At 39.2% G+C, this 21,920-nt stretch overlaps 2 protein-coding genes across 3 annotated transcripts in view; one reads left to right on the top strand and one right to left on the bottom strand.

The window, feature by feature from the left end:
* ezrb (ezrin b) overlaps window positions 1–11,685 on the top strand; it is a 32,963-nt gene extending 21,278 nt beyond the window's left edge. For both annotated transcript variants that reach the window (XM_072362891.1, XM_072362890.1), the window contains 7 exons: window positions 1,098–1,194; window positions 1,746–1,909; window positions 3,920–4,050; window positions 5,465–5,625; window positions 7,707–7,799; window positions 8,060–8,299; window positions 9,153–11,685. In XM_072362891.1, the coding sequence (XP_072218992.1) occupies window positions 1,098–1,194; window positions 1,746–1,909; window positions 3,920–4,050; window positions 5,465–5,625; window positions 7,707–7,799; window positions 8,060–8,299; window positions 9,153–9,317 (1,051 nt within the window). In that variant the 3' untranslated portion in view covers window positions 9,318–11,685. The remainder of the gene's footprint in view (window positions 1–1,097; window positions 1,195–1,745; window positions 1,910–3,919; window positions 4,051–5,464; window positions 5,626–7,706; window positions 7,800–8,059; window positions 8,300–9,152) is intronic.
* A 1,279-nt stretch (window positions 11,686–12,964) lies between these two features.
* Window positions 12,965–19,384, bottom strand: sytl3 (synaptotagmin-like 3). Its single transcript, XM_072362892.1, has 13 exons — window positions 19,102–19,384; window positions 18,472–18,681; window positions 17,449–17,516; window positions 17,201–17,252; window positions 17,043–17,109; window positions 16,881–16,953; window positions 16,329–16,456; window positions 15,808–15,930; window positions 15,451–15,617; window positions 15,267–15,363; window positions 15,003–15,173; window positions 14,517–14,595; window positions 12,965–13,552 (listed from the first exon to the last, which is right to left on the bottom strand). The coding sequence occupies exons 1-13, from the start codon at window positions 19,197–19,199 to the stop codon at window positions 13,545–13,547; spliced, it is 1,341 nt and encodes a 446-aa protein (XP_072218993.1). The 5' UTR covers window positions 19,200–19,384; the 3' UTR covers window positions 12,965–13,544.
* Window positions 19,385–21,920: the final 2,536 nt, after the last annotated feature.

The raw sequence follows: 21,920 nt of genomic DNA, 5'->3' as shown, positions 1-21,920 counted from the left end.
TTCACCATTCATACATAGAATGCAGCTCAAAATGCTTTTATTTCTGTATTATATTACAATGAAATGTATGATTTCCACAAAGATGCACTCACACAAAGCCTACCTAACTTAAAAGGGAAACTAATACTGTTTGTTTGTGGTTGATGTCTTCAGGCAGCAGCTTAGTGTATGTGAGACAGTTATCTAAATGTAGAGATTTAGAATCTTTTAAACTAATAGTAAAACTTGAGAATCTATTATAGAGGAGACAGTAAACCTGTGTAAATATGATAAAACCTGGGTGGGACTTGGTTTCTTGGTTTGCTTCCAGCAGTTTCATTGATTATTACTCAGAATGGAGAAATCTAAGCATGAGCAACATTTACTGCATTGTATCTCTGATGGATGTATGCATGCCTACTGTCACAGTCAGTAAAGTGCTTTAAGTCGAAATCAATGTATTCCTTTTTTTGTTTGTTTTGCTTCCACATCCAAACGAAATCTTCTAAGTCTATAAATTATTTGAGTTCACTGATCACTAGTCACTTGTAGTTATTGTTAGTTTTATGGTGTATTGTTGTAAGTAATGTCTTTTTTATCTTTATCTTTTATCTGTTGTGGGTGAAAACTTATCAGAAGAGTATGAACTGTCCTAATTGGCAATATTTTTACATCACTGCACGCGCAGTGCATCGTAAATTATATAAGGTGTTTTTCACACATGCACTATAGCTCTGAGGGAATGCATGTGGGAAACCTGATGTCTACAACATGATGTTCACAACATCTAGTTATAACTCCTGAAAAAGACCCAATGATGCCATGTGTGATGAAGAAAAAAGCTGATAATCTTCTGGAGAAATTACTGCGAGTGATTGAATATACCAGTACCTGTTGCTCTCTCATGCTCTTTTCTATGTGATTGTGCCTAATCCATGAGTGACAGCAGTATGTCCTGTTGAGAGAACAAATCTCCAGCCGGGAATGTCAGAGAAGTGCTTTTGTGAACAGACAGTGATTGAGAAAGGACTGGATGTCTGGACTGAGTTCTCCAGGCCTTTCTCATGTGTTCTTGCATGTGACTAATAATGTCCACGTTCATGCTGTCTCTCTTTCAGACTGACCCCAAAAATCGGCTTCCCTTGGAGTGAGATTAGAAACATTTCTTTCAACGACAAGAAGTTCATCATCAAACCTATTGACAAAAAATCCCCAGTGAGTAAAATGTCACCTGAAATTTCTTACATGCTGACATTTCTAAATGTAAGAATCCTTAATTTTCCTAGAAAATCTCCTTTTCTCATTTGAACCTCCTTCTACTTCATAATGCTCGTAGAACTGATGCAACCTGTGTGCATGTTTAGAAGGCGTTTCAGGTCTTAAACGGGTTAAATTGAGTTGCAGAGAGTGGCTGAACTTGAGGTGTCTTCCTCCGTTTTAGCTGTGGCATCATGTTTCTCTGCCATGGAAGGGGAAAGCATTAGATATATATTCAGTGCAGTCAAGCATATGGAAAAGTCAGATCTGCTTTCTAGGTCATGCCAATTCCTGATAGACCACAGATGCGCACAAAAACAAGTGGTACAGACCGTATCTTGGTGCCTTAGGCTGTTTTTCTTTTTACAATAAATCTAGCTGTCTGTGCAGTGTTTTAAGCTGTAAATATCAGTGGAGGTTTCTCTGTTCAGCACAGTGGGCATTCGATGGATTTTCTCCTAAGCCCTCATATTTATTATTTTCTGTTTTTTTTCAACTCCAAATTATAGGACTTTGTGTTTTATGCACCGAGACTGAGGATCAACAAGCGCATCTTGCAGCTTTGCATGGGCAACCATGAGCTGTACATGCGTCGCCGCAAGCCCGACACAATTGAGGTGCAGCAGATGAAGGCCCAGGCCAGAGAGGAGAAGCAACAGAGACAGCTGGAGAGGTACGCAGATTCTTGGAAAGAAAGAAAAATGTGTAGATTCAAAATATGTGAAGTGGAGTTTCCTTTGAAAGTCATTTCAATAAGGAGAGCTCAACTGTAAGAATGAAACCAGATTTATTGATATGCGAAGACATTTAATACAAATGCTTGGCAGTTAGTCACATGGCAGATTGTGTCATGATGGGGAACAGGATAAGATGTCAGTTTCAACTACTTAAGGTCATCATACAGCGTCACTCAGCCTAAAGAAAGGTTCTGCATCTTTTTTATGCATCGCAGGTCATTACGGGAGGAGAAACTGTTATTTGCTTCGTATTAATTCCATAACCAATTCATATGTCAGTTATTTTCTCAATTAATGGAATAATTTTCCCTTTAAATGTTTCCCTTTCACCTCTCCCGCTTTGTTGGAACATCAGTCCTAACCACAAAGATAAGACGTGGTGACACAAAAAAGAGCAGCAAAAATCTGTTGAGATGCTGACTTTATAGAAGTCTAGAAACTATGCCTGTGACAGTATATGACCACCACAGGAATGGTTCTCTATTGGTTTTTAGATAACGTAGGACAAAAACTACAATCATTGTTTTTTTGACCAGGATGATATATCCATCTTTTATGCTCAGTCTGTGTGCTCTTATGTGCCTTAAAAACCTTATTGGAGGTAAGAATAGCTATATTTATGTAAATATGACTGTGATATGAGAAGATTAAACCAGCAGAGCACTTGACCTCGTTCAGTTGAACAGATTTATCGCTGGCAGATACTAGAGATAGTCTAGTGAAGCAGTTCAGTATGGTAAACAGAGGCATTCATTTGAAACAAATTCAGCATTCCTTGCAAGTGCAGTCTACTTCCTGTGTCGGCTGAATTGAAAGTGAATATGACCCTGGTCTCAGCAACAGCTGTCAGCCCACAGTCTGTCCCACACAGCTGTTCAAACATGATGATGTAACACAGCACAGACAACACAGTGAATAACAAAAGGAGAAGCATGAGATCTCCAGAGTTCACACACAGTAGCTCACAGTTGACTGTAAGAGGCCAAGCTGGTGTCCAAAATGTTACAGGAGTTTTATGATGTCTCATAAGAAACTGTGTTTAAACATAAACAAGCCCTGAGGGAGACATCTGGCTCTTACTGCAGCAGAAGTGTTGAAATAATGCAAGGAAATAGAACTGTACTCAGTGAGCAACTGTAAAGACGCAGAAAATGACGAGCTGTTTGTAAAATCTTTAGCAGGAAAAACGTTGACAGTAAACAGATAGAAACTCCAGTACAGAGGAAGATATGAATGAATCAGTTAGTTCTAGATATGTTCTGCCTCCCCATGTTTAGTTCACTGTGTGCATACAATATAGAATAAATTAAGTTATTTCTACAAAGAATTGAATGTCATTCTTGTTTACCTAATCACTGAAGACTTAGAGTCTAAACATCAAGTATCTTCTCATTTAAACTTTTTAGCTGTAAGATTTGGAAATTTTAGTCCTTTTTTTACTTCACTGAATGCACAAAAGTAGAGTTTAATAAGATTAAAGTATCTGATAGGTATGCAGTGTTTACTCTGCTGATTATTCAGATGATCAAAAGAAACTCCTTTTTTGTAGTTTTGTGCCTTCTGATAGCAGATTTCCTGCTTTTATTTTATAAAATTTTCTCTTTTTTTTTTAAAAAAACAAAACGATTGATAGGAATATTAAAACTTGACCTCTGCGAAACTTTGGTCAGTATATTTTTTGTTATTTTTTTAGCACCTTATATTCCAGACATATTACCTGTGTAAATCAAGAAAAGGACTGGCTGATACATGGAAGTTATATTAGATTCTGTGTGATCATGACGGATGTAAAGATGTTTTCTTGTTTTGACTAGCCATAAGAGAGCAGGTTCTGCAAACATGCTGTGGTCCTCGGTTTGTGTGCGCCTAACTGTTTCCAGACGTGACCATGCATCAACTATGTCAGCTCTTTGTGTGGGCTCACAGCGGCTGTGTCTTATCTGCAGGGCCCACCTGGAGAACGAGAAGAAGAAGAGAGAGGCCATTGAGAGAGAAAAGGAGCAGATGGAACGGGAGAAGCAGGATCTGGTGATGAGGCTCTACCAGTTTGAGGAGAAGACCAAGAAGGCAGAGAAAGGTGGGAGGGCTCGTCAATCACTAACTGTAACTCTGAGGTTACAAAGTGTGCTTGTGTGGAAAAATAGTTGGCATATCTATGTGCGGTTACACTAGCAGATGCTGTCAATGGAATGCTAACAGGTTATTCTGTATATGCCTGTTCCTTGTTTTATGAATGATATTAAAGGCAAATAGAAATCCATACAGTAAAGATGTTTAAGGATTCCACATTTTTAGATGGATCATACAAAAGTCTTACCTGTTTCTTATCCTGTGAGCAGTCAGAAAGTAGAGGACAGTCGTGTGTTCAGATTCAGATTGTTCTAAGAAAGCAGGCCGCTTATTTTTCCACATAGTTGCATATGATAAACTGGAACAGGGCCATCAGATCATTTCGTGACTCCAGGACTTCCTCTTTAGTTTTCTGATCATAGATTACCTGGTAGTTATTTATAGTTTGTTTTAATCCTTTAGTTACCAGCTGATGTGCCTTTTAATAGTACATTACATGTAACAAAAGTTAATTTTTTTTCTGTTAAGACAGGAATTTTTATTCAAGCCGCAATTTCACTTCTTATTACAGGGGCCAGATACTTTAAGCTTAACATGGGATCACTATAAAAACTAAGAATGTACTTTCTGCACCTTCTTTTTTGCCACATTCCTAAATCTGTGCGTATGGGTGATTATCTCTCATAAACCTAAATCATTTCATGCACAAAAACCTCTCGTATCTTTAGTCATGAATAGATATAGACACTTTCTCAGTGACACATTTGAACATTAAAGTGCTGTTGCCACAAGTTGTTTTAAACTGGACACTCATCTAGTTGTGGAAAAATGGAAAATATGCATTATTTATATATGTTTGGGCAGGTTTTTATATCTACACACGCTGTTTATGCATCTCACCACCTGTTCCTTTGTAATATTCATGCCAGTTCTGCATATTTGCCATTTTAACAGGTTAAAACTAATACACTGGTGCCATTTGATTCATACGTCCCAATCTGACCACAACTAACAATGATGTAGTTTGTACAACTATTTCATATAGAAGCTGTTGATGTCCAAAAACAGCGAGTCACACTGAACACGAGCCTGTATGTGTATTTTGACTCAATCTCACATTCTCTGTGCTGCTGTGAACACTCCTTGTTTGTTAAACCACACCTGAAAATGCCCCAGCCCTGAAAATGAAAATATCTTTCTTTTTCCAGTCGTTAAGTTATGTTGAAAGGTTGTCAGGAGACAGATCAGTTTTGATCTTTGGTGATAATGAAATAAATATCTAATAGTTCATGAAAAAGGAGAAAACTACAAGGTTTAAAAGGCAGGGATGTGGAATATTACAGAGAATAGCTGGACTCCATCTGTTTTCCTTATTTTCTGTGAGTTTGAATGCGATTTTCTGCCTCCCGTCTGTATTTTAGATTTGCAGGACCAGCTCCAGAGGGCCATGATGCTGGACCAGGAGAGGAGGAGGGCCGAGGAGGAGGCAGCTCGTCTGGAAGCTGAGCGTCAGGCTGCCTTGCTGGCTAAAGAGGAGCTGGCTCGCCAGGCTGAGACCCAGAAGAAGACTCAGGAGCAGCTGGTCAGTGTTTTAATGGCACTGTTTTGTAATATGATGAAATTAACCACTACTGTAACATAAGATGGTAATTGCAGATTTGTTGACAATACTTTAGAACTTGGCATTTTGTTTGCAAGGTAATTTATTTTAAAACTTTTTCTCCAAGTTTCCAGTTATTATTTCACAAGGGTCCACACAAGGCACATGCAGAGTTGTGTATTGATCAGTGCCTGGCTACTGTGGCTCCAAACAAAACCACTTTTGTAGCATTCAGTTGGACCACGCCCTATTTACCTCAGACCAACAGCCCCCTCACTCCGAGCTGCTTGGCTGTGGACCACCCACAGGACTTTGTTTGACTTTAACAGCCCACAAAATACAGCAGTGGTTCCCAAACAGCAGCGGTTTTATGTGAAAGAGATCTGCTACGACGCCCCTTTTACCAAAACCCTATTAAGATGCTATGCAATGGATTTAGTCTCCATGTGGCGTTATGCAGGGCCTCTGTGTCGTCATCATGTTTTAAATGTTTGAAAGCGCGTAACTTATTAGTAATAGTGCTCCGAGTCCCTCTTGTTTCACAGAGTGATTGAATTTTCCAGCCGAACACCTTTCTCATAACAGCTTCACGGCTTGGTGCTCCCTTGTGGGATGAAGTCGACTCGCACATGCTGAACAGCTAAAGGAGGGGCAGTGTGTGATGCTGAGCTCTGTTAGTTCAGTGCTGTGAAAAACAAGCTGATCGCATTGTTCTGGTGGTCTGAAGGAATGTGCCATGACACCTGCAGGGGCTACCCGGTCAGACATCTCACGGAGCCAGCTTCATCTCTCATGCTTATTTGTCATTTAGATAATTTTGATTACCAATCTTTCTCTGCTCAATTTTATCTCACTATAACAACATAAGCAGAGTGATGATTTGATAAGTTTAAACAGATGTTTCTTGGAAACAGATGCAGGGACATAAATACAATTTTTGGTTGCCTTTTAGGCTTTCTGAACAAAAACTGTCCAGATGCCACATCCATTGCTTTGGACAGGGGCTTGGTGGAAAAATAAAGTTGAGATATGACTTTTCTCTTAGTTTCACCCAGCTCTTTAAATACAGATATAAGGGCTTGTGTCCAGAGCCAACATCTTTCTTTCCATTTGTTCCCACTGACTATAGAGTGGCTGCCTAGAGGAAAGCGTTTTTGTTTGTGTGATTGCGCCAAGCCCTACAAGTTGAAAATCTCTGAACTTTTCAGAAGGAAGCCGGTATCATCACAATCCTTAATTTTAGGTAACCAATCATATGGTGAGAAACTGCCACCCTCAGTAACCAAGAGAACTGAAGATCATAATATTGATATTCGTTGTTCTGCTGTCTCTGACAACTGGTGTCATACAGCAACCTCTTCCTGTACTGCGACTGTCAGATTGAGTAGTGACAGGCTCATCCATTGACAATATGACGGAAAGCTCCCTCTGTGGTGGTCATGGTGAAAAAATATGTTTAGCAAACAGATAATGCAGGGGGTAGAGCTAATTTATCATGAACACTTAATGTGGAAATGTAGGGTTGAGAAACTGTTGTCATAGAAACAAACACATAAACAAACAAAGTCGTGTCAGAGAGCTTTTTTTAAATTAATCACTGGTAGGTTTAGTGCTTTTCTTTTCTGTGCTTTGTGGATAATGACCCTACCAAGGCAGTTATGAAATTAGCATGGACATGATCATGACCATCGTAAATAAGACTTACTGGTTAGTTGCGACAGGCCTGGTTCTGTATCAAAGACAGAAATGTCTTTGATACGCACACAAATGGAAAATAAAGGAAAGAATTTCATTCATTTTCATTCAGTTGAATGAAATGGCAGTTGTACTTTCCATTTCAGAAAGGATTCTTCCAGTAGATTTGATATATCAGAATTTCTTATGGCTGAGTTTGTGGGCATAAAAGTAAATGTGAAAATAGATTAGCACAGAGGAAAAGGAATCTTTCATTTTGTTCTTGATCGGTGAGCTAAAACGTCCATAAATGAGATCCAAAATTAAGTTTTGTTTTGTTTTTCTTTGTTTGTTTTCATGACTATATTAAATGTGTTGTTTTGTTTCAGGCTGCCGAGCTGGCAGAGCACACAGCAAAGATTTCGCTGCTCGAGGAGGCCAAAAAGCGCAAGGAGGTGGAGGCCGACACATGGCAGCTCAAAGTGAGAGCTTTAATTGTTGTGTTTTGTCTACTTTCACTCTTTAAAGCATGTAAGTTCAATCCGTCACAGGAATGGAATTGGACTTGTTCATACTTTGTGTTTTACAAATGCCTTACTGGCCAAAGCTGTCGATACGCAATGCTTTGCATTTGTTGTCCTTGAAGAGATTTGGTGCTGTACAGTAAGTCGAATTACATACATTTAGGAAAGTAAGGCCATGAGACACAAGCAAACTGAGTGACGTTCTCTGTTGTCACCAGGCCCAAGAAGCCCAGGATGATCTGATAAAGACCAAGGAGGAGCTGCACATGGTGATGACGGTGCCCCCGCCACCTCCACCTCCTCCCATGTACGACCACCTGGATGACAACAGCGACAGCGAGGAGAACGCCAGCACGCACAGCGCTGACCTGCAGATGGATGGCATCAACGACCACCGCAAGGAAGAGGACCGTCTGACGGAGGCTGAGAAGAACGAACGTGTCCAGAAACAGCTGAAGGTGAGGACAGTGTGAGCCAGGCTCAAATGCAGACTATACGTCACATCTGGACATCGGTTCACAGAAAGCGGTCAGATTTAACTGTAAGCTTTAGAATTCATCCTAAAATCCTGTCAATGGGCACAGAATCCTGTGGTTGGCAGTTTGATTTTCCATCGCAAATGAGTTTAACGAGTGCCTTCTTTTTAGATAATCTTGGTTTTGTTGTTCAACCGACAGCTTACGCACCTGTTACTAAACTGAATTCGTTTGATTAAAGCGAGATGAACAGTTTTCATTAAAAGCAGACAGCTTTCTCCCTGTGATGCTGCTTCACATCTTGTTAAAAACTGCTGCAATGTATTTTCAATATTAAAGCAGGCCCATGGAGATATAAAATGAGACAGATTTGTTTTGGAGCTCTTCTTTGGATGTTTTTTTACTTTTCTCCAATTGAAGGTTCAAAATTCAGTTTCCGGATGCCTCTGTATGACGCGTCGCGCCGTATAGAGGAGCAGTGTTGATGCTCTATGCTTCTTTATATATTTTGCAGCTCAGATTGTCTGTAGAACTGAGAAGTTTCAGATTCTCATTATATTTGTACTGCATAAATGCCGGTTTTATAGGTTCCTTGTGTTAGATTTTTGCTACTCATGCCTTCAGAAATGTCCACAATGATGTTAAAAGAATGAAAATCTCTCAATCAGTACAGAAGACGAACAAGATAAGAAGATAGTGTTTTCACACAAAGGCCAGAACATTTCAGTGTCATGATGACATCACTGCGGTCTATTTTCGTGTTACAACTGTGTCAGTGGGACATTGTGGGTTTTGTTGTCTGATGTTCCCTTGCTTCTTCTTTTCACCCCCTCAGGCTCTGACCTCAGAACTGGCTCATGCTCGTGATGAATCCAAGAACACCCAGAATGACCTCCTTCACAGTGAGAATGTGCGGGTCGGCCGAGACAAATACAAGACCCTGCGACAGATCCGGCAGGGCAACACCAAGCAGAGGATCGATGAGTTTGAAGCCTTATAAGAAGCCTCTTGATGCTCAGCCTTGTGCCCTTTCTGAATGGTCACTACGTCTTGTTTCTCTGCTGATGCAAACACACTCACCCAAAGACATATTTAACACATGCTGGCTGCAGACTAAAGCACAGAGATGAACTCCTGCCGTGAGTTTGTCTGGCAGGAGGCAGGTCTTTGCAAAACCTTAGTGCCAAAACTGCCTCTCACTCTTTTTCTTCTTTGTTTTTTTTTCAGTCTTATTTGACTGTGTGTCATTTTGGATTAGGTCTAACCAAAATCATATTTTGTTTTTAAGCAGGGCTGCGATGAAGTTGGGGAGTAGCCAGATTTGATTAGTATATCATGAATGTGCACCTAGAATATGTAATCAAAGCCTTCTTTTCCATGTCATTTTTCGTAAAGGAAAGGACAGTTTGTTGTTAATAGCGACCACTCAGAAAGGGGAAGACAGTATATGCAGGAAAATCCATTATTTTTGAACACTTCCATTTATGTTTAATATTACTATAAAGTAGGTTACAAATCATGTCTAGTTTGATATTTATACTGTATATGGGACATAAAAAGGGTATTTCATCTTGGTTTGTATATTTGTGTTATCTACTAACGATAAAGCATTTATGTTTCAAAGGTTTTATATATTGACCACAAAAATAAGTCTTATGTTCCATATGTAGTCATTTAGATCACTTAATTAAAGAGATTTAATTGTAAATTATTATTTTTTACTGTAGGAGAAATCCAGCTGCATGCTATTAAAATCAAATGAGGAGATCGCTAACTATGTCCCGGTACTTTTGATCAGCATTTCTGTCATGGAGTCCACAGCACGCCGAGGAACATCTTGATCTGCAGAGCACTTTGCTGACTGGGATACTTAGGTTTTAATGTATTTAACCTGTCTGTTCTGTGTCACGCCGCTGTAGAGAGAGAAAAGCACGTGTTGTGTGCTTTTACCCTCTAAAGTGGCCTTTCTCCCCGACTTTCCCTCTGCAGGGGTCAGCCCCAGACAGTTGGTCTACACCTCTCAGCCAAGGTGAATAATCACAGAAATGGATGGAACCCTGGAAACCTTTAGTTTTTTTAATGTTAGACCTCAGCCGAGGTTAGAAAACCAGGGTTGAAGTCAGAGATTTAAAGTTGGTCATAACAGACTGATCCGAACAACACCAAACTCACTCCTCTCTGTGGACTAGAGTGACACTGTAATGGAAACGCACGGCTATGCTGGCCTTTGTATGTGAACCGGATTTCTTAATGAGGTGTTCAATATACTGGCAATAAAAAAAAAACTGATCAGCATCAGCATGTATTTACTTTGTTCAGTTGGTGAAAAGTAGTAGACACCCTCTGTTATTGTAAAGCTAAACCATATTCCAAATGTCGGTTTACTGTACACTTTTTGACATGACTTACTTACAGTGCTTTTTATGCAAATTTATGACTATGGCGTGCAGACAGAAAAACAAATGCAAAAGTTGAGTGATCTATTTGCATTTATACCATTGCATGCACTTTTTCAACCGTTTGAATCCATGATACAGCATTTATTTCTCTATTTATCTTTATTTTCATTAATTCACCCTTTTCTTTTGCTTTCACTTGTTCTTTATAACTCCCCAGAACCCAGTTAACATTGGATAGACATGTTTTTTTGCAGAAACAGTCTTTCACAACGCTACTATTGCAGCATGACGTTTGGTTGATTGCTCAGGTGATGCATCAACAAAACATGAAAGGTATGAACCAGTAGGCACAGCAGGTACCTACAGGCCCATATGGATGTCAAGATTCTGCAATGGTAACATCTGCAGAATAGTGAAATGATGATCTGCATAAGCTGGCTGCATGGATAACTCAGAATTGTCTCAATTGCCAGATGGTTTGTAATGTTTTGTCCTTCCAGATAGTAGACACAATTGATCTTAGCATTTCATATTTTTTGTGAAATGTCTCACCAAGTCTGTGATGTATTCAAAATCAAAGTTGAAACCAAATTCCCCTGTCAGGATACATTTCAGTTGTGCATGAAGGGATGAACAGCTGAAAACTACGAGTGAAACTTTATAAATGTTTTTTTTTTGTTTGTTTTTTTTTAGAGAAGAGGGAAAATAATTGTCACATGTAATATTGATCTTTAACCATTGGTTTATTGTCAAGTCATTGATAATGACTGTTTGAAAAAAGTGTGTGAGACCTTGTTTTTTCTAAATTCACAGGGTCAGGTTGCTTTGTGGGAACAAAAATGGACACCAGAAGTTTAAAAGACCATTTTATGGTTTGAGTTAGAATCTGTTTCGGGATGGGCTAAAGGTTAAAGTGTTGTTTAGTGTAAGAGACAATACTGTCAGACCCCATAAAGATAAAAAAAACAAGGATGTGTGTGAAAGATGGTGAAAAACTATATCTGATAACTGCTTAGAAATCATATACATACAGTGTCACAAAGACCAGTTAAAGCATCCTGACAGTAAACTGCTCAAAGCATTGCCGCAACCTCAGGGAGTTCCTGTAAACACACAGGTGTACTTGCGGTTGGACAGAGAAATAAATAGTTAAATTCATGAAAATACAAGTGCCATGCGGGAGCTTCATATATCAATTTAATTAATGGCCAGCTGACAGCTCTAACTTAATAAATACTGCTCACAGAGAATAAAGTGCAGAGTTTTTAATCTTTAAATAAAGATAAGTAATAAATAAACTGAGTGTCGTCATGTTCTCCACCTGTTGGGCCGGTGATGCCACTTGTTGGGCTTCCAGTTGCCATGGTGACTTGTGAGAACACAGAATTCCAGGTCAGTGACATCAGCGCTCCTTACAAAACAACATGTCGGCACTGTGAAACCAGAGACTGAGCATGTCTTTCACACGCTGCTTCCTCAGAGACGAGAAAGGCCTCATTGTCCAGGAGGAAACGCTGAAGAGTCAGACATGCCCTCGTGTCTCACTGTAAAGGAACCACTTCCTGTGAGAGGCGGGTGTGGCCCCAGATTTCATTTGTCAGAAATATCAGCCTGTGTCTTTCTCACTAATGCTATTTTTTGCAGGCATGTTTGCATCTATTGACAGAGAATCTGAAAACTGCTCTGAATTCAGCAGAGAGACCTCGAATTGACAGAGCAACACTTCACTTTTACGCTTAACATTTGAAAGCAGGTGGTGATGTAGCGTGAAGATCATTTATGCTCTTCTCCACAACTCCATCTATGAAGCATTCATGAGTGGAGATGATCACAGTTAAAGAATCCATATTACGATACTTTCAAGTGTTCATAAGCTTTGATCTTGATCTTCTAGAGAAGGTTCACATACTTCCAAATTCATCTTTTTCATCATCATACTGTTCCTGTATTCCTGTATTTCAAATCCTGTCTCTCTTTTTTTTATGCAGTTTTTAGTGAAAAATCTCTAAAAATGGCACACTAAAAGCAACGAAAAATAAATGTTTGGCAAAAATTTGTGAATATACTGTGGTTTATTTATGGAAAGCTAATGTTCAGGAGATTGAAGAGACTGAATTTGAGGTATGGGGATACTGAATATTTCAAAATGAAGTCGTTTGCTGGCTAGAGGTTTTTAAAATCAACTTCATTTTTGTGTCAAAACATGGTTTATTTTGGATAAGAATAATAAACCAATAAAAATAACGGTGCAGAAAATGCCTGTGCTGACCATAGACAGACCTTTAACTAATCAGAGAAATGTGTGCTGTAGCACTGAGCTGCGAGCCTCAACAATCTTCTTGTTGAAGCCGTTTACTAACAAATCTGTCTCATCCAAGATACGGGGTTGTTATTAGCTGGGCCAAGCAAGATATGGCCTGATGGAACTATGGCCTGTGATAGACGACAGTTTTACAAAACATGTTTACTTTAACATAGATAATTAAGAAGTAGAATAAATACATTTCATGGATATCATTTATGAATACCTGTTTCACTTGTATTGCAAACAGTAAATCAACTTTAAGTAATGCTTTGCAGAAGGAGTTGTAAATATCATCTTTATGTGCTTATGAATGCTTCATATGTGGGATTATAGTGAAGTGTTGCCACAGAATGTTTGAAGGAACATCTCTGCTGTTACTTTAGTACATGCAAGACCTTCCCAGGAGAAGCTTTGATCCCATAGATCCCAGTTCAGAGTGACGTCCCGGAGCAGCCGATGAGAGGCCCCATCTCGCTTTCAGAACTAGGCGTTGTCTCCACAAGCTCTCTGGCTGCTGCCATGGTCAGACCCCTAAACACAACACACACATAAATAACTATATAAACACACACTAACACTTATTTAATCCTTAAATCATTAATGCATTCATTTCACATACACACCAGAACATACACAGCACACCTTGCAGGCCCATAGGCACAGAGGTGCGCACACAATGAGACACACAGGGCCACAATGACAGTATTTGCACTCTGACGCGGGGACTCTGACCCATGTTTGCATTAATGGGAAGGTATTGGGCAATGTCGATAAGGACAGTTAGTCGATCACTGCGACTAAGCGTTAACCTCGCAGCTCTCATGGAAGTGTTCAAAAGAGAAGTTCTTCTGACCTCTAGTGCTGAAATCAAAGAACTGAGAGATGAAGCCTGCTGTCAACTGTGTTTTATACCCTTTTAAATGTGAATTTGAAATCAGTTCTAGAGAAATTTACAAAAATTTAATAGTTGTTTATCAAATGTAGCACATTAAGTCACGTGATAACCACACCATTAAACACGACTTTATATAACAAAATTCACTACAGTACTTGAGTTACAACAAGAAAGTTGTACAACTCATGAATTTGATACGAGACATAACATTTCTATTTCTTCTGTTTGTTAAAATGAGATCTTTGCTATAAAAAACTACAAGTTGGATTAAAATGTAAATCAAGTTTGTAAACTCTGACTCTTAATAAAAAATTCCTAAGCAGAGCATCTCAACCCAAATCAAAACAACTTTAAATAGCTTTTAATGAAAAATGTGTTTGCATTTAAATGACTTAATGCTGCTTTTGTTTTGAGATGATTTGGTTAAAAACATAGAAGCTTAACACAAATCATATGTTTCATTCTGTTAAAAAACAAGATATTTGAGCAAATCTAAGAGAATGTAATCTAATGCAAATGTAGAAATGCTGATTAATTATCACTTAACTGACACTAAATAATGTGGAACAGACCCATATTTAATGGAGCGGAGCTGCTCACCCAGGTTTTTGGAGCTGTACTTGACTCTGGCCTGTAGTTCTCCATTGGTCTCCACAACGTTTCCACTTTGATTCTCGGCCTGACGCAGGGAGATTCAAAAGAAAATAATTCCTCTATCAGCTATACAAAGCTATTCAAAACTAATAAGGAAGCATGTAATAAAAGACATCAGTATATTATGAATAAATATATAATCAAAGTCAGGGGAAAAACAAAAGTAAATACAAGGCAGATGTTCATCTGAAGTGGTATTACATGATGAGGTAGATATGTACAGGATGAAAGGATTAGACAACAAACAAGCAGTTCAGGAGCAGTGTATCAAATTTTTTTCATACTTTCTATATGAATTAAAACAAAATAACCATCAAACCCAAAAAGAATGACACGTCCTCTTTAAGGTAGAAGGCAACATTTTTAATGTACTAATCTGGACCTGCATTCTCAAAGCTGTACATTCTATATATTCTAACTGCTCTGTTTTACCTTCGGACACAGCGGGTACCAGTTGCAGCAATGGAGGGCCATGTCCTTCGATCTCCAGGCATCTAGTGGGATGAGCACCTCGCCGAGAAACACTTTCCTGTTCAGGGTCCCTGAATGCCACACTGAGGCCTGCAGTCTTTTTCCAAACAGCAGATGGCGCTCTATGTCATACTGTCAAAAAGCAGATAAGGAACTTATCCACACACTGATCAAGTGAAGCATGATGTTAGAGAAACTGACCATTATGGTATTTCTTCCTTTTACCTTTAAAACTTCATTAAAAACCGGATCCGTCATGTTTCTCTTCACTGACGTCTTCAGCTTGCAGCTTTTGTCTGGCAGCACGTAAAGTTTAACATATCTGCACAATGAAATAAATGCAACATGTTGAGGTTGTGAAGGAGAAAAACACCACATCTAATGCAGAGTGGTTTGAAGATGTCCTTACGGGTGACACTTCCTCTTGCTGTCTCCATTTGTGAGATTTCGGCAGGCGCCAACTGTGATGTCCAGGCAGGACTTGTTGGAGTTGTAGGCCACCGCCAGCTCCAGCTCCCCAGCCACAGAGATGCTCTCGAAGAGGCTGCAGTCTGTGCTGATGCTGCTGCAGCTGCCCTGAGAAAGAAAATTACAGGCTGTAGCTTATCATGTTATGTCTCAGAGAAAAGAAAGATGCACTACGATGGAGTGTGATTCCATTTAGGCAGAGTATGAGGCTGAAATGATCACAATCTATAATTTGATATTTCAAACACAGGATGGAGTGTTTTTTTTTTAAAATTACTATCAGCTATGATAGACTCACTCTCTTTCCTCCAGATTGCTCAGAACTGAAGGAGGTTTCCTCCTCAGCTCCGGTGGAGGAGCCCTCATGGTCGCTGTCTTTGTTTTTCTTGAACAGGTTTGGGAGACTTGGAACTTTAAAGAGCTGCAAAAGAAAGACAGATTGTTTTCTCTTAAACACATTAACTCACAGATATCAAAACAGAGTTAAATTATTCAGATGGTGTTTGATTGGTTTGATTAATGTCAGTTACATTTTCAATTTTTTAGGTCCTGGCACTTTTTTGACTTTTTGAGGTTGTTGTTGATATTCCTTCCTACCACCTACAGGGGCTGCTATGTTTTTGACAAACTTAGGTCCATTTTATTGCTTTTTCACTGTCAAATTCTCAGATCAAGCTGTATGTTTTGTAACAAGGTTTTGACGTTTACAACTACTGCTCCTGTGGTGGTGATATCTCTAAGACTGCAGAGTTTGGTGACTGAAGTTGCTGCAATGACCACAAGAAAGTCTTACAGCAGAGAGAGCTGAGACTGACTTACGGTGCTAGATTTGCTGATGTCGGTTTCAGACAGGCTCTTTTGGGTGGTGAAGTTGAAACACGATCTTTTTCGGCCATTGTCGACTCTCAGCAGGTCTTCTCGCACATCATTCTGAGAATTGGAAATTTCTGCAATGACACAAATTTGGACAAAAATGATGAAAAATGTACAAAGAGCTGTGGACTTATTCTATGAACTGTTGCTTGTGTCATATCTGCTGATGCAGCAGGTGACATAAGTGTTTTTTTTTCCTGCATTGTATTATTTCTGGCTAATTTCCGTTGTGGTCACAGTGCAAATACTGAGCTCACTGAACAGAGAAGGTTGTGATATTATCAATAGGAAACTTCTAACCTCAATGTATACTTTCTCATCAAGATAAATGATAAATGGTAAATGGACTTGTACTTGTATAGCGCTTTTCTAGTCTAACTGACCACTCAAAGCGCTTCACTACATGAAGCTACATAACACTGGCTGAGGTGCCATGTGTATTGAGTGCTAAATTCAATGAGTGTTGATTATATAACAGACATGAAAACATGAACTTACTTTTAATGTGACTCGTGAAGGAAACCATTAGATTCTCCATTGACTTGGTAAAAGGCTTAGAGTTATTGAGGTCCTGCAGATCAAAGGAATGATAATTGGTCCTCAAGTCATACGTTTTACACTTTCATTGGAAAGTTATGCCAAAATATATCAGTGCTTTACCCCAGATCTGCTCAAAAATTGATAATCCAAGTGGGGTGGAGGAGTGGGAGGCACAACTGATATATGGCTGCGGAATAGAGCAAAACGACAAAAAGATGTAAAAACATGAATTCATTCAATGAATAAGAGCTGCATCATCAAATAAAGGTTGATCATACCTCAGCACATTGTAGATCTTCAGTAATTTCTCCCCAACAGTCTCAAATTTGTCTGTAAAAACATGCATATTGCAGTTAGATAACCAGATTCTTATATCAGTGTTACACAATAAACTGGTGATGATAAATCAGCTTGAATTAGCAGCTGGGATCATCAATGTTTTATGACTCAATGTTGTTTGACTAGATGATATCAAGGAAGCATCAATAATTGATGATAACAAATTTGTACATGTGTCTGTACAAACCTGTGGTGACAGGAAATTTCTTCTCTTTTACCTCTAAAAACCACTCTCCAGACCTGATCTTCACATCCCTGTGGGGAGGACACACACCGTCATCAGAAATGATACCACAAATAGGTTATTAGCAAATTGTACTGATGATGAAAAAGGGAAGGCAGTGAGTATGGTTAATCCAGTTATCTGGCGTTATTAGTTTAGGGTTGTTATCAAGGCAATTTTTCTTATTTCAGCACGAGTTTTATGTATTTTATTTTATGTTAAATGATTTCAAAGCAGTATAAAGCTTATCAAATGTATGTATCCTATTTTTTTGGACAAACCAAAATGACCCTTTCTGTGGTTTAGGAAATTATTGGTAATGCTTTTTTCTTTTATGTTGAATTTGATATTATAAATATTTCCTGAACATCAAATCTGCAATAACTGTGTCCACAGTCTGCTGATACAGCAGGTGCTAATCTGATGATTTCATCATGAAAGGTAACCAACAAATATTCACTCTTGAGAGGCTTGAACCAATAAAACCAGCAATTAAGACTGTGTTAAAACAGTGAATCAGCAACCATTTTGATGAGTGATTTACAGAATGATTGATTCCTGCAATTCAATTCAATCAGGAAAGCAAAGATCTCAGCAGATTCAGGCGATTATCTCTATTTTCTCTAAATTTGGTGGACAAAATTAGAAAGCTCACTTTAACTGATTTATTTTCTGTACTTTTTCTTAATTCCAGAAAGTCAGACTTAGTAGATGTCTTTGTTTAGCTTGGTCCTCTAGTTTTTTTGGGTCCTCTTATTTCTCTGATTTGTACATGCTTGTCTCATCTCTCATCTGTGCTTTTGCTTTATAATGAAAATGGAAGGGAAGAAGAGGCTTGAGAGGAGCTTTAAACAGAGATGCACAGGTACATCTTTTTCTAGTCTTTTGATGTATAAAAAAGTATGACCCATCATTGTTTCTTTGACACATAGTCAGCGCTGTGATTTGAGTCACACATTCAATCAGCCGCTGGTTTCATCTCTCTACCTGTATGCATAGCACACCGTGCACTTCCAATCCGCTGCTCCTATGCGGCACTTGCTGCAGATGCGGTGGCTGCAGCCACGGCACACGGCGCCCGAGTTCCAGAACTTTCCGAGCGGCCTCTGGCAGCGGGCGCAGGTCCGCTCGCCGTACTGTCGGGCAAAGCTCTTGGCGCCCTTCCTTCGAAGTTCCTGCAGCTCGTACTTCATCCTCCTGAGGTGAGAGGTGAGACACGGACATCTTTTACTCACTGCTGATTTCACAACATCCCTCCATCAACATCTGGATAGCAGCTATATAAAGCATAACTCAGAAAAACTGCAACACACGGAGATTAAAATGCTTTATTCTAACTACTATTTATTGTTTACAGTTAAGAGGGCTGCTACCGCGTGTGTGCATGCTGACTTGAAAGCTGCTTGGATTTGCATAGACTTGACTCAGAGGGAAGCAGACTGACTCTAAAAAGCTCACAGTCTGAAAATGACATCCTGTTTGAAATGTGTTTTGTTTAGAGAAAGAACAGCAGGTAGAGATTATTTTGCTTAAGGAGTTACTAGTACTGACTCCTCCCAGCATCACTAGGAATCAGTTTCATTTCAGATCATATACAATTTTTCTGAAATGACTCACCTGATTCTGTCTTCTTCAATTATTCGCAGCTGCTTGTCTCTGCGAAGAACCTCCAGGACTGTTTCTCTCTCCAGGACTTCAAGGAAACTTAAATCCATCTTTGACCGGCAGTCTTTGATTTCCTCTCAGTGCTCCTCTTCTCTCTGTCTTCCCCTCTGTTTTGCTGTCTTCTTTTTGTTACTGTCTCCTCCTGCTCTTCTCCTTTTATAACCCTCCCTCTTTTTGGACCCACCCCTCAGATATCATCTACTGTCTTCTGAAACTGAAAGATTAGACAAAGAGAGATGCTGTTAAGACCCCTCCTTCTCTTTCCTTGTCTGCCAGAGCCCCACATATAACACTGACTTCCGCTTGCATGACCATATATTGTTGTATGTCCAAACAGCAGTGGAAGTGCCCCTCTTTTATAATCTCTAGTCTGCTTTCTGGCTACACAGATTGTCAGCTTCACAGTAACTTCAGACCCTCAGCACTGCAGGATCTGATGCAATATTTCAAGCTTCAAATGACAATTTACTTCCTCTCATCTATCACATGCTGCTAACATCCTCTCAGCCCTCTCCTGTGTCAGTGTCACGACTCGATTTTTTTCCTCCCAGTACTCAACCCATCCCCTGGCAAACCACCGCTGCCTCCTCAGCTGCAGGAAGTGCAGCGGTGCTTCACTGATGGCTGCAAAACAAACCAAATGCCAACACTTGCATTATTGATGACTGGTGTGCCTGTGACCTAGTTTCCCTGCTTTATTTTCAAAGGAGTGGATCATGTGTTTTTCGCTTCCTTCAAAAGATTGACATGAGAAGATCTCACATTCATTTCTGTGAATGTAGGAAGCTGCTGCTCTTTGCTTGGAACAGACACTTGTTGCAAGACTTCATGTATCTTACTTGAAAGATGTAAAGTATAGAGAAGTTAAATTCAAGATGTGTTCAGATTAAATACATTCACTAGTCACCAATCCAGAGGCTGGAGAGTGGGCTTTTCTTCCGATTGAACTCAGAAATCACCAGAAATTTCTGCTTGCCACATTTTTTCCCCCCAGTCTCTCGTTTTATTTATTGTCTTTGGATGTTCATGATGTAGCTTCATAAAGCTTTCAATAAGTGTGCATTTTTTCTCAATTTCTATTATGTGGAACTTGCAAGATCAAAATGATTATGCCATACTATATTAAAGGTAAGTATCATTGTTATATATATTTTATATATATATTTCTTGACCACTTTATAAGTATCATATCTTTATCTTGTTGAAAGGTCTAGTGCTTCCACAGGTAAAGTCAAATGTGGTTTGTAGTGTAAAACACAGCTTTGAGTGGTCAACTAGACTAGAAAAGTAACTGGGATGGTTTTCTTAGTGTCTTTCTTATACATTTTTTTTGTCTCATTTGACCATAGAATTGATGATCACAAGCTTTCTTCTTGTCCAGGTGAGCTACTGCACATGAAAAAAAGCCTCTGGTCTATTTACATTGGTGGGGGATGTTTAGGCTTGACGTGATCCTTGGAAAAGATAACTCAGTAGTTCTGATTCTTCTAACTAGACAGTAATATGACACGTGCAGCCAATTCATGAAATAGTGGATGAAAAACACTATGTAGTGGCCGAGTCTGATGGTAAGGAAACCCTCACACCTTAAAGACATGGAGATAATTGCAGAACAGGAGTAGTTCCATAGCCCCTGTTGAAATCTGATCGGCACCATGAGTGCCCATGACTAGTTACTTGTGGCTTGACTCATTACAGTTGAGTAAAACTTTCAAATTGCGCCACTTTAAACACCTCATGCTTTTCTTGTGATGATGTGTTTATATCTTGTGGAAAATAAAAAAATCTATCTATCGTTGATGTTGATATATATAAATGAGAATCTGGTATTTCTGACAAAATATAAATGCAGCAGTTCTGAATGGACTGGACGGCAGCATGATGGCATATTCCATCTTTACCAAGGAGTGCAACTTTCCAACTTCCCAGTCAGAAAAATAAATTAGAATGACCCCCAAAGATGGATTTATGACTCAGAAAGCTGATGGAACCTAATCAAGATTGAACTCAAAATACAACATGAGTGCCTTAAGCTTAAAGTGCTGATAGGTGCAGTTATAAAGGGTTTATTATCATTTCTACCAGTCTGTGTTACATTTATTTAGTCAAAATAATTACTATAGTGCTAGCAAACCACTACTGTATATGTAGTGAATATAGTCCTTTGGTGCTATTTGAAAAATACAGCGTATTGTGTTATTATGAGCTTCTGTCAAAATGATGATCTTGCTCTTGGTATAAAATGCATTTTCTAAAATGCAAAACTGCTCCTGAAGTTCTCATCCATCTCATAATTTCCAAGCAAGGCACATCATGGTGTGAGAGCAGTAAAGAAGGGTCCTGTTCAATAGCTGGATGTCAGCCTGCATTTGTAGATAAGAGCCTACACTTGTTACTAACCAGAGCTGCCAGGAAGCTTGGAGAAAACAATCAGCCTCAGTTGTAATTAGACCTTATGGCTCAGAGGGGAACACAGCTGTTATCTACCCTTTGCTGACATGAAACATGCTTCTCTCAAGCTGTAAATATCAGTGAGGAAATATGCTTGTTGCTATAAAAGGAGTTTCCAACATGTTGTCATGCATCACTGTGATTTGACCATCATTTCGGGGATGTTGATCGTATCAGTATAAATACACTCATTTCACAAACGCCTCAACTGTGCAAGGGACCGTAATGATTCAGGTTGTACGTGGTTTAGTGGTGACTGAGTTCACATCCGAGAATAGTGGGTCGGAGACCATATTTGCTATAGTGAGCAAAAGGGCATC

This window comes from Leuresthes tenuis, unplaced genomic scaffold, assembly GCF_036924035.1.
Source record: "Leuresthes tenuis unplaced genomic scaffold, fLeuTen1.0.hap1 SCAF_13, whole genome shotgun sequence".
In the NCBI taxonomy this organism is placed as follows: Eukaryota; Metazoa; Chordata; class Actinopteri; order Atheriniformes; family Atherinopsidae; genus Leuresthes; species Leuresthes tenuis.
The sequence above is the reverse complement of the archived record's forward strand: the minus strand, read 5'-3'. Positions and strand labels throughout refer to the sequence as shown.

What these genes read in the sequence shown, in the direction of transcription:
- sytl3 (XM_072362892.1), bottom strand. Translation starts at nt 19,199, where the DNA reads ATGGATTTAAGTTTCCTTGAAGTCCTGGAGAGAGAAACAGTCCTGGAG. An exon ending in AATTTTTGAGCAGATCTGGG is followed by an intron (nt 16,954 to 17,042) that starts GTAAAGCACTGA and finishes TTTGATCTGCAG; the next exon opens with GACCTCAATAACTCTAAGCC. An exon ending in GGTACCCGCTGTGTCCGAAG is followed by an intron (nt 14,596 to 15,002) that starts GTAAAACAGAGC and finishes TCCCTGCGTCAG; the next exon opens with GCCGAGAATCAAAGTGGAAA.